The sequence below is a fragment of the Tauraco erythrolophus genome, chromosome 1 (genome assembly GCF_009769465.1).
Source record: "Tauraco erythrolophus isolate bTauEry1 chromosome 1, bTauEry1.pri, whole genome shotgun sequence".
Lineage (NCBI taxonomy): Eukaryota > Metazoa > Chordata > Aves > Musophagiformes > Musophagidae > Tauraco > Tauraco erythrolophus.
Window position 1 is genome coordinate 53,777,356 of NC_141465.1, and position 13,031 is coordinate 53,790,386.

Sequence of the window (13,031 nt, forward strand, 5' to 3'; positions counted from 1 at the left end):
ACAAACGTAACACTGGGAGATCCCAAAAAGGACAGAAGCACAAAGGCTGTGCCCACATGCCTCCCATAAAAAGTGCGTGCAGTCTCATTAGCTCCCAATGGCTCACTGAGTTCCTGGTGTTACCCCGAAGCTGCAGTATGACATGGCATGATAGGACCTGCAGGGTCACCTCCTGCAGAGCTGCGGAGCGTCACCTTGGCAGCAGCCTCTGGGAAGGGGATCTCTAGCAGTGACAAAGGTGCTGTGGTGGCAGCTCCCTGGTCATGCTCGGGTTCCTCTGACAGCTACTGCAGAAGCAGGAGGTGCCTTTAATTTGGCCGTGGCCCTTCCATAAGGCACATCTGTTCAGGACAGACCAGAACACAGCCTCTGACACAAGCTGTTTGCAAAAGAGTCTCTCAGCATTAAAGCAAGCCACAGAACCTAAAGATTAGGAAAGTAGAACAGTAATTTCAATTCATTTTGTCTTGGCTGCAGTGTCCTTTGCTGTCTGTAGCTTGGCTGCTTAGCTCACACTGTCCGAAAAAGTGGCAAAATAACTACTGACCTAACAGAGTTATTTTTCCTTGGTGAGAGACAGCCAGCAAGACAAGAGACTGCATCAGGATTTTAATCTATTTTATAGACTGAATATTTTCTAGGGAGATGTTTTTATTGTAGACTGAAACCCTGATTTTGTCTAGAAAAAGTTGTGAGGAGGAAGAGCTTATCATAATTTGCTCGTAAATAATATATTTATATTCACTTTGCAGAAATCTTTCTTCCAATGAATAATGTCTTTGAGGTCAGAAGTAAATTTACAATGAGGTAGAAGATATTATGCTTCCTAGTTTATTGGGATTTGTCTCTCGCTTTCTCCTCCCGCGTTGTTTTAAACAATCAATAACAACAACAATCAAAACAATCAAAGTACCCTGGGCTGCTTGTTTTGTCCAGAGGGTAACTCATCTACATGCAGTAAGAAGACTCTTGGAGGAGAATTAGGATCTCTCTTATACTTCCAAGAATTCATACAGTCAAGATGAAATTTCATTGTTCATATATCTGATGTGTTAGGTTTCCCTTTAAAGTAATGACTAAAACTTCCTTTCCTATACACAAACAAGGAGAAAAAGTCCTTTGAAGTCTAAAAATCTGAGATCCATTTTTGCTTTGAAAAGTCATGTTTTACTGAAAAGGAAATTCATCGTAAGAGAATATTAAATTTTCTTCTGGTCTACTAATAAAACATTTTAATTCTTTATACTAAAAGTACCGGGTAAATTTTAAACACTTCACACATCTTCAAGCGCAAATATTGACCAACCAAGTATCAAACTTGACTGATCTTTGTGTATTATTTTACCAATAAATTAGCAAAATTTTACATGAACAACAGTTCAACTGTAAAGGCAAAAACCTCTCTGCCTGTATCAGTGGCTCTGAGCTCTGCCGGGTCACGGCACACACGGGGAATGTGCCCCCATCTCCTCTGAACCCTTTCTGTCAAGCTCAGAGGTGATGGCTGGCCAGGGCTTTGCCAGTCTAACCACAAGCTACTGCTGTACAGCCATTCTTTAATTTTTGGCACAAACTTTTCACTTTAATGATTAATAAATAACTCGAATCAGGATAATTTTTTTCCACCATACAGAGCTGTAACTGTAATATAACTCATTTCTTCAGAAGTCTGGAAAAGTGAACAACAATTCTGCACATGTTGGCTAGAAAATGAATGAAGTTAATCATGAGGCTCAGAAGTTAAGGAACATTTTTAGTTGTGATAATTTACAATAATGGGAACACGAGTTTTTCATAGGCTTGGCTTATTGGTTAACATGCTAAGTAGGAAATTCCTTCAGCGCTATCTTCTCTGCTATGTAGGACTTGGGGCCAGTCCTGCCCTCATTGTAATAATCTCTAGTTTGTTATTTGGACCCTGTGAATAAAGTCCTCAGCCACTTGGCTATCAAACACAATATCCTATTTGCTAGTCCTAAAAGGGTTATGTTTTGTTTTTAAACAGTTTTATTTAGTCAGTTTTCTGGCAATGCTTGGGCAATCTTATTTTCCAGTATTTTAATTTTGTTTTTCCATTTTCTTCTTCCTAAGGCTACATAAGCTATTATGTGTCCCTGCAGAGAGGCTTTATAAGCCTACCAGTGTGTGGCAGGGGTATTTGTGTGTCTTCCCTTTTGTTGCTGGGTTAAAAAAAAAGTATTCTCTACTCTGGAAAGTATTCTGATCTCTGTTGAATGATTCAGTGAACCCTGCCTTATTAGAGGACCATAGTTCAAGCACAATTCAGAAAGATATTTAATCTCCTTAGCTCACAGAAGCACTTCTATCTGCATGATAAAGCAGCTCATTCCAACATGCAAGGCATGAACACTTGAGTAATAGGTATACTGTTCTGCACTACGGTAGAGTAGTGCCAAATTTTAGGAAGGCTTAGTTCTGAAAGAATTTTTTTTTTTCATGCTCTCCAGTCCCTGTATAATCATTAATCAAGGTGGACGAATGTTTGCAGAATTTTATTTGTGACATACATATAAAATTCCCACTCCTGTCAGCAGAGAGATTAAAACAGCTGCAGTTTTTTAAATAAATTTGCAAGATGACTGTTGACCCTTGGTATTTCTAATCTTCACGTCCAAGTCTTATAATCACAGTTATTTTGATATGCAATATTGCTAATGTGTGTTTAACACTTCTGGCTCACACAGGTTAGACTTTTTATTATTTTATTTTAAAAGAGATTATTAAAAGCACAAAGTTAATGAAACTGCTTCTCGTAATTTACACACCTAACTTTTCCTTAATAAAGCAGGTCTCTTAAAGTAAGCACTTACACTTCCTAAACAGTCAGCAAAGGGCAGTGCCTCAGAGGCATCCAGAGGGAGATGCCCGTCCCACTGATTCGACAACATTGCTACCTGCAACAGGTTACTGCAGTAGACCTCACCTAATATCTGACCGCTTTGCATCAATGGACTTGATGCAATGAGGAAACTGGCCCAAATAAAGTCACCTGCTAATGAATAAGCACTCACAGTAGCAGAGTTAACACCTGGCACTGACTAAGGGGGTGGTGTGTGAAATCAACTCCCTCGACCTCGTAATTCAAAAAGATTATTCAGAAAGGTAACTCACAATGACCCTAACACACTGATATGAGGAATACAGTAACTCAAAGCATTATGTAAAACTGAATGATGATGGGAGATGTCTAGAAACATCCTTTCTTGCTTCTGGGAGACACAGCCATAACTGTCCATCTTATGGACAACAGCTTTTATGGCTGATTATTTTGCTGACTGGGGAGAGCGAAGGCACACAGAGCACTCTGCAAGAGACAAAGTTCCCCTGTGTGAAAGAGGCTGGTATAGATCAGCAAAGATAAGCAAAGAAATCTACTGTTGGGTTTTGGGTATGAGGCCAGGTCCCTCTGCTTCACAGCTACAAGAATTACTTGTAGGGCATGGCTGAATGTAACAGAACAGAGCACGCTCTTAGAAGCAGCAGCTGAACGTGCGGACGGAGCATCCTAAATTCAACTAGCAAAGCCTTTGGAGTTCAAGGCTCTGGCAAGCTTGACATTCACAGTCCATCCACTTCCATACTGGGAAATTCAAGCATGTTCAGGAACACTCTGGGTCACAGGCCCATGATCACCTATGCTAGCCAACTGACCAGTTATTCCCTGGCCAGACTGTGGCCTGTTTTAATTAGCACTCTTGCTCGGGCCCTGACGCTCTCTCTGAATAACTCGTGGGCATGGCTCGGTGGTGATAATGGTCCAGAGACAATTCCCAATGTGCAGTTTGTCTGGCAGCCAGGACGGTTTGCTCGTACAGACACTGGCTGTTCTTTGCCAGTGGGTCTCAGTGCCTAGGAATATTCCCAGGCATGGTTAGTTTACTAATGTGGATGCTGCTGTAACGGGTTTCTGCACTACCTAGGGAACATAACCATCTGTAACAATTTGCATGTGTTATAAAATTACAACTTAGATATTGAAAGATATCTCATAGAAGAAATCATCTTTGAAGAGGAGGACGATTGGCTTTTAAGAGCAAAATTTGAATTATGGATGGGAACGGCCAAATCTCGTGACTTAGCAAGCATCTACTTTTTTTTTTTTTTTTAACCTGTCCGAAACACTGTATGCAATTATTTGTTTTGGAATGCTGATTTCTTTCATAAAGGGTAATTAATCCTCTAAGATGGCTGTATGTATGCACTTCACCGTACTACTATAATGCTTCCGTTCGTAACATCTAAGTATTCTTCTCATAAGCATCCAGTGACAGTCATGCCTTTGATAGCCTTTACTGGTATCTCTAGTCTCCTCCATCCTTCACTTTAAGGGTTATGGGTGTGGTGGAGGAGGAAGAGCAGCTGCAGAATATATTTTTTCTGGCTATTTGATCAGAGAAATTCCTGTCTCCACTTTTTTTTTTAAAAAACAGCCCTTTGCAAAGTCCAGAGAGTACATATTCCTGTGCTAGCCTTCACACCCTAAAAAGTCATAGCAATTGAGTAGATGGCACATCAAATATCAAAATCTCCTTCTATCAGTGGGATACTCACTAAATCTGGAAACCAATGCTCTAGTTTCGGGTAATTCATTCTGAAAACAAATCGCCTTATACAGCTTGCTTCAGATTAGGTGGCAAACCTGCATTATTCTTCCAGTGCTTTGAAGATTACATCAGGTTGCTGTCTAAACTGCCGGTAATTGTTAGAAAAAATTTATTGCTTGTATAACAAGGCTTGAAGAAAATTCTTTGCCATGAACTGAGATTTGATTGTGCTAGGCACTTCATAAACATTAACAAATGAGTTATTTCCTTTATTTAATAGCTAGGTTTTTATACGTATTTTTTAAGAAGACAACAGATGGGTACAGTCAGGCAGATGGAAAAACAGAAGAAAACTAAGGACTGGGTAGCACAATATGTCTATTATAGAATCTAACAATTCAGTCTTTGCACATCACGCTAACTGCAGTTTACTTTTCTGAAGTATTGTAGAGGACAAACAGAACTGCAGCATAATGTAGATCTCGGGGTATTTCTCCCCCTTGTTTAACTGGTGTTGTAATACATAGTTTATTTGTAGATGATAGCTTGCACTATTATTGTAACAGACATCTGAAATGCTTCTTTGTGCAGTGGCATAATCAGACACTCAGCTCTCTTCCTTCGGTTTCATTTTCTTCTGTGCATTCTATGCCATTTCAGTCACGTAAGCTTCATCAGGCACTCGCTGCATTACGTGAAGGATAACTGCATCACACACTTTTCTTGTGAGCAGGCTAAAATCTGATCAAGATTCACATAGTTCTAAATTATCTGCACTTTCATTGCATTGCCATTAGTCTGCAGGAGACACAGCACCTTACTGTGCTTTCTAACCATGCAAGTATTTACGCACTTCCAAAATCAGCAGCAAAGCTTATTAAGAAAGACCTATTATACTGAAGGGTAAAGCTCAAATGAAGGGATAGTGAGATAGTACTCCTCTATCTCAGACAGCTGACCAATGATTCTGATTATCATCCTTCAGGTTTACCGGAAGTTGTGTAAGACACCACTGTCCTGGAGATCCATCTACCAGTGCTTAGCACCCTGCAGCAAAGTTAAACACCCAGTGGTTCCTCTGTCACTGCAGTACATACTCTGGTTTATTAAATGGTCCACAGTTTAAGTTAAGCACACCAGGACTGTGAACTACAGATGCTAGGGAAGCAGTACAGTATGGCAAGCACCAGCAGAGAGACGAGTTGGATACTGGGAAGCAGTTACCAACGCTAAAGCCAACAGATGAGGTCTGAGCACCTCTACTTAGGAGTCTTAACTCCCTATGTAATGAGATGAGAGATGTAGGTACCTGCAGAGGGACAGAGCACTTGAGTAGATGCCTAATTTCAGCTGTGCAGATATTCTCCAGAATAAAGCAGCATTCTTCACTTCATTTCAGGTGCCACCAGATGTCTCTAAAGAATAATTCTCTATGGTATCCTTTCTCCCCACCGATTTTCCTTCAGATAACAATGTGGGTGTGCTAATCACCTGCAGACTGTTCTCCATAGAATTCAAATAAATACCATAATGGGTAAGTTTACTGTTAAAAAGTATATTGTTTAGGATGACAGGGCTAAAGGAGATCTATTGTATCAACAAATACAGTCCCTTCATTTGAGTGATCCTAAATATGAGAGCTATTGATCTCAAGACAGCCCATGAAACTCTAATTAAGTTTGTCCTCACTACAGGAAATCTGTTCCAGATTTTATAAAACCTTCTCTAGATTTTCATCTTTAATAAGAAACCACCATGAAAACAATTTAGTGATGTTAACTACATACTTTTTAGTTTTTGAGGTTTTCTTCACTATTAGGCCATGATTTAACATCTATGGGCAGTCAAAGCATTTAGGCATACATTGAAAAGTTAGACGAGTAGTACAGGAGCACATTTGTTCAGTATCATTTGATGCTGATTTACAAATCATTTCATAGGCGGTAACATTTCCTGTACTTCAAAGATTCTTTGCCTTCCCTTGATTCACTTACTTTTCCTTGAAAATCTCCTTTCAGATTTGGGCCAGGGCGATTAAGGAGTATCATATGCTACGATTCTTCCACATTTGTTAACCCTAATTTTTAATTTCTTTTTATGGCTCACTCAACTGTATGCTGGGAAAAGGACAATCTGTGAAGTTTTATACTTGCCTACTGGAGATTGACCTTAATGATCACAACTTCCCTTCTTAATAATAACAATTTGCTAGAGATAAGTAATACTGCCAAGCAGTATTGCCTGAGACACTAGAAAACTGAGTGGGTAGAGGAATACAGTTAGCAGAAAACACAGCAAATGCATGGCACAGGAGCGTGGCTGCTATTACTGCTCTTGTCTGTATCATTGAGTCACCCAGGGAACCTATCACAAACCAGAAGACCTACCGAGCCTCCGGAAAAAAAGAGCTGAAAACCCAGTTTTTCATCCAAAAGACCTACATATAGTTTTTGTAAATTCTGTCACTATATCAATTTAAAATTAATAAATGAAGATACTTAGTGCTACAGATGCTAAAAGTACTATCAGGCCTGGACATTCCAGAAACAAAGTATATTCAGCAGGATTCTGTTTTCTAAAAATCCAGTTTATTGTCTGAAATTATTCTTGGGAAACTTTTGTCTTTACTCTCTTAGAGAGCTATACAACTTCGTATTTGTTTTTCTTATGTATTCTTTCCCATTTGCACTCTAATTCCTCGTTTTCATGTATTAACATGAAATTTACAATTTATCAACCAAGATAAGATTATTCTGATGATCTTGCAAAAAGTTGGAAATAAAATGAGTCTCCTCTTCCTTGTAAAAAATGTGTTGTGATACTACTAAGCAACTTTAAATGATGACGACTCTTTTATCTCCTCTAACTTATATCAGCACTCCTCCACATTACCAGCTACACTTCTTAAATTTAGCCTTAATTTAAATTTTAACACAGAATACAATGTTTGTATATATAGTTCTTGGGGTATGTTTAATGTTAGCATTTTTGTTTGGATCAAAAGTGCTTTTTTTATGTAAGTCAATCTTGTGATTGTCCCACTTACCACGCTTTGGTTATCATTGCTGAGCAGTCCTGGAGAACACAAACCAGATTCCTTCTCATTGACGATAAACCAAAACATGCCCTCAATGATCATCAGCTTATTGAACAGAGCTAGATCCAGTCTGAAGCACTCCCTCCAATACAAACTGTGGTGACACAAAGTCCTCACACAATAGTTCTGTGCTTTACAGATCTACTCCTGTTTGTGCTGCACCATGCCAGGGCAGACATAGCCAGAACGTGCTCTGTTTTAGAGTCTCCATACTCAAAAACAAAACTGGGATGCCACAGACTTTCTGAGACCTCAACATGAATCATTAACTAAGAACAGTAGGAGTAGGTTACATGAACTTCAAATACTCTGAGAATTATCCATAGTTATTTTAAAAACCTTTTTAAAAAATGTATGTGTATTCAGGGCCACAGAGTGCACATGCTTCATATTCTGCATCACCTTATAATTACTTAACTCCTACATAGGTACAGTACTGCTGAAAAAAACAGTTGCAGGCTGAAAAAACAGTGAATACTCATTCATCTCTAGTATACACTCGCAAGTTCTTGCATCTCTAAATATACCCTAATTGTAGCAGCTGGTTTTAGTCATGGTCTTACCCAGATGCTAGCAGGTCACTGACAGGGTTCCAGGCACAGATGAACACTTCTGATTCATGGCCCCGAAGGACTGTTGCTTTGTTAGGAGGAATTTCAACATCCCCGTCAATTTCCATTGGCTTTGAATGATTATCTGCAAGGAGATATATCAGAATAAGTAGTTTGCAAGATGCGTTTAGGTCTGCTTTAAAAACAGCTGGCTACCCACAGCCTACAGCAACATACACGCTATAAATAATATTCTGTGTTGTGTCACTGACCACATTACTCTGTTTTCTTCCCTACGATGATTCAAATTTATGACATTTCCTCAAAATGTAGAGCTTTCTAAAACATTCTGTAAAAATGCATGCAGCTTTTCTTCAAAAAAATAGCATTTATTTCAGTGGGTTTTTTCCAAGTCGGCGTCATTAAACATGACTTACAGACCTATTAAAATAGGAGATTGCCACATTTGAGGAAAGCTCTACGATGTTCTTTTAAAAAAGTAACATACAGCACATTCATTTTCTCAGACAATGTCCTGTAAAGTAGTATGTGGGCTACTCATAGGTGAAGAATATACTGCGTAAGGGCCTCATTCCCTGAGCACAGCAGGGAAATGGTGAGTGATCACCTTCTCAAGGATATCAAAATACATGCAAAGGTACCAGCTGAGGCATAGATATACTTAACCTGCACGCTGTAATTCTGGGGTTCTTCAGACTGCAGTCTAAGTAACTTTGTTTTTATAAAGCTCTTTTATTTCCTTAAGGGAAAAAAAGTGAATTTAAAACGACGAATTTCTCTTAGCGACAGCAATTCATTCCAATTTGCATCATGAACAATGTTTTCACTCCAGATTTTCATTGCTTCCGTATAAATCTTCCTTATTCAGCTCAAACTACACTTCCTGGCAGCAACACAAGATTATTACCCTCTGCGAACAAGGCACCAATCAAGGACAGGTAACACACTGGAACAGCAGACAGCAGATGTTACAGACAGAAGTGTGGCCCATTTCGCAAAAGGCACATCCGAGAGCAGATAGCTGGCAGGCAGGGGGAGAGGCAGCCTCGTGTTAGCTATTCAATGCCTTGGCCAGCTGATCTGCTCTGACTGATCAAAATGCAAGTTCTCATCCTGGCTTAAGTCTTTTAGTTAGTCATTCTTTAATCACATATGGAGATCCATAGGTTCGCAAGTGGAATAATTATACTCCTTTATTGCCACGTGTTTATGGCATTTAAAATCAGCCATCTGTCCTGACACTCAAGCTCTGCTGAGCTATTGCCCACCGACTGGCAAGACAGACTACGATGCTGCACAACTGCCGTTGGAAGGAAGATCTCCAGATTTCTCCCCTTACCCAGGCTTTCAAATACCCTGTTTTGCTCTGCCTAATTTATGCTGAGTCACACAAGCAGCACTTCTCATTGCATATTTGGTTAGGTACCCTATTAACTATGTCTGTGCCCTATCTATCCTGCAGATGCAATGGAAGGGAACTCACACATAATTCAATGAGTTGCATAGCACTGAGTATCAAAATTAGAAAACAACTAACAGTACTTTCACTGCTCACATTTCTAAATCAAAATATCTGTATTTTTAACCACACGTATTATAGAATCATAGAATCATAGAATGGTTAGGGCTGGAAGGGACCTTCAAAGGTCATCTAGTCCAACCCCCCTGCAACAAACAGGGATATCTCCAACTAGATCAGGTTGCTCAGGGCCTCGTCCAACCTGGCCTTGAACGTCTCCAGGGATGGAGCATCCACCACCTCTCTGGGCAACCTGTTCCAGTGTTCTACAACTCTCATGGTAAAAAATTTTTTCCTAATATCCAATCTGAATCTACCTCCCTCTATTTTAAAACCATTACCCCTTGTCCTATCACAACTGGCCCTCCTGAATAGCCTCTCCCCATCTTTCCTGTAGGCCCCCTTGAGGTACTGGAAGACCGCTATAAGGTCACCCCGGAGCCTCCTCTTCTCCAGGCTGAACAGCCCCAACTCTTTCAGCCTGTCCTCATAGGAAAGGTGCTCCAGCCCTCTTATCATCTTCGTGGCCCTCCTCTGGACCCTCTCCAACTGGTCCATGTCCTTCTTATGTTGGGGGCTCCAGAACTGGACGCAGTACTCCAGGTGAGGTCTCACGAGGGCAGAGTAGAGGGGAAGAATCACCTCTCTTGACCTGCTGGCCACGCTCCTCTTGATGCAGCCCAGGACACGGTTGGCCTTCTGGGCCACAAGAGCACATTGCCGGCTCATATTGAGCTTCTCGTCCACCAGTACTCCCAAGTCCTTCTCCTCAGGGCTGCTCTCGATCCATTCTCCACCCAGTCTGTATTTGTGCCCGGGATTGCCACGACCCAGATGTAGGACCTTGCATTTGGCCTGGTTGAACTTCATGAGGTTGGTACGGGCCCACCTCTCCAGCCTGTCGAGGTCCCTCTGGATGGCATCCCTCCCTTCCAGCATGTCCACAGCACCACACAGCTTGGTGTCATCGGCGAACTTGCTGAGGGTGCACTCCATGCCACTGTCCACGTCACCGACAAAGATGCTGAAGAGGGCCGGGCCCAACACGGACCCCTGAGGGACGCCACTCGTAACCGGTCTCCACTTGGACATTGAGCTGTTGACCACTACTCTCTGAGTGCGGCCATTGAGCCAATTCCTTATCCACCGAGTGGTCCATCCATCAAACCCATGCCTCTCTAGTTTAGAGAGAAGAATGTCGTGCGGGACAGTGTCAAAAGCTTTGCACAAGTCCAGGTAGATGATATCCATTGGTCGACCCTTGTCCACCGATGCTGTCACCCCATCATAAAAGGCCACCAAGTTGGTCAGGCACGATCTGCCTTTGGTGAAGCCATGTTGGCTGTCACCCACCACCTCCTTGCTCTCCATGTGCCTTAGCATGGTTCCCAGGAGAATCTGCTCCATGACCTTGCCAGGCACAGAGGTGAGGCTGACCGGCCTGTAGTTGCCCGGGTCCTCCTTGTTCCCCTTTTTAAAAATGGGGGTTATGTTCCCTCTCTTCCAGTCATCGGGGACCTCGCCAGACCACCACGACTTCTCAAATACAATGGCCAGTGGCTTGGCAACTTCATCCGCCAGTTCCTTCAGGACCCACGGATAAGCTACAGACTTGTTGCATAAACCTAAATATACCAGAAATGCCTATTTGTAAAACCTACACCTATGCTGAGTCCTTAAGTTAAACACTGTCCTTGAGAATTCCCTATGTGTAGAACTACTAACATTAATACTGTCAAGATACATTAGTACCTGAGATTTAGCCTGACACTAGCAGCTAGGAACTTTGATATGATATTCTGAGCAATCAGGGTAATGAACAGCAAAGCACTATTAAAATCCACCAGAAGACATGAGTCTAGAACTCGCAATCATCTATTTCTCAGCACAGCACAGAATCACCAGGTTTAAAGCATATTTTCATGAGAAAAACAGCAGCACGGTAATGGCTCTGCATTCATCCGTGTCCTGTTCACAGTGTGAATTGGAAGCTTGGGGGTAAATCAAGAAGTAAGATCTTTCAAGTGTTTTAATTTGAAAAATTTAAATGAGATGCTACTCTTGCCACATACGATCCTACTGTTACCTGCCTGGCTCTGAAGGCAGAGCTGCTTTTCACTCTCAAATAAAACCAAATGACAGCTTGGAAGCAGCATTACTCTGAGGTCCCAGAGCCATGAGGTGCCATCAGAGCAAGGCCATCTGATACTTAGAAATCTTTTTCATTTGTACATGATAGAGGAATCTAGATACACATTTTGAATGTTATTAACTGCTGTGGAAAAAAACACAAATAGTCATGCTGTGAAAACGAAACCTTGATTAGCTGATACCCGCATTAGTACACGCAAGACTGACTGGCTGTGGGAGCAATGAAATGCCTGCAGGATTATTTTCTATTGTCTTCCAGTAATGATTTTGACACTACTGCTTCGATGCTTCAGGAGAAAAGGGAGAGAAAGATAAGGAGCCTTTCAGAAATTGTTCACAAATGTTCATATTCTATCTGTTTTCTTCCTGTTTTCGTCAGTAGTCAGGAACATTCGTATTTAGAGTATTACTGTTAAGCACAAAACAAAATGCCTCACGGAACAAACAGGACAGTTCATGCTTCTGTGATACTGCTTTGGGCCCTTCTCGATTCAGACGGACACTAGCAATATAAACCGGTTACGGTTACGATAACAACAAACTGCAGAAACCCCTGCACACAAGATGGCACCCTCGTAAGAGCGCGGAGTTCCTTACGGAGCACGAGCTCTTGTGAGCCCGGGACTCATTTGGAAATTTGCCCTTCCTATGGATGCAGCTACAATGCGCGCATAGGGAGCGAGGACAGGTAGATAAGACGCAGTAACCACCCAGAATAGGCTGCTTCTTTTAAGAAGTATCTTCAGAGCAGAAAGCTCTCAGTTAAGACCTCATCTGCACAAAGAACGCCTCTGAGGGGGTCTCTGCAAGAGAGGATAGTTCAATAGTTCTACCATGCGCAACAGACCCTCACAGGCGAAAAACTTAAATCTGCAGGTCACATACTGGAGGACTCTGCTCAAATGTTAACACAAACCATTTGCTAAAGGCTTAACTTTGGTTAAGTCTACGCTATATTCTTCTAATTTAGTTTTCCTCAAATGTATTAAAAACCAAAAATAGCTGGAAATTAAAAGCCATATTCCCCCAAACTATTATGATTAAGTTTTTTTAAAACATATAATTCTAACATCCCAGTGAGTAATATTAACTATTTCCTCCAAATTCAAAAAGATTTATTTTTAAGA

The 13,031-nt window shown here is 41.2% G+C and overlaps 1 protein-coding gene across 5 annotated transcripts in view; it reads right to left on the reverse strand.

Moving 5' to 3' along the window:
- Nucleotides 1-13,031, reverse strand: part of TBL1X (transducin beta like 1 X-linked) — a 143,816-nt gene that overhangs the window by 19,301 nt on the left and 111,484 nt on the right. For all 5 annotated transcript variants that reach the window (XM_086619066.1, XM_086619074.1, XM_086619058.1 and 2 more), the window contains one exon: nt 8,226-8,358. In XM_086619066.1, coding sequence (XP_086475192.1) covers nt 8,226-8,358 — 133 coding nt within the window. The remainder of the gene's footprint in view (nt 1-8,225; nt 8,359-13,031) is intronic.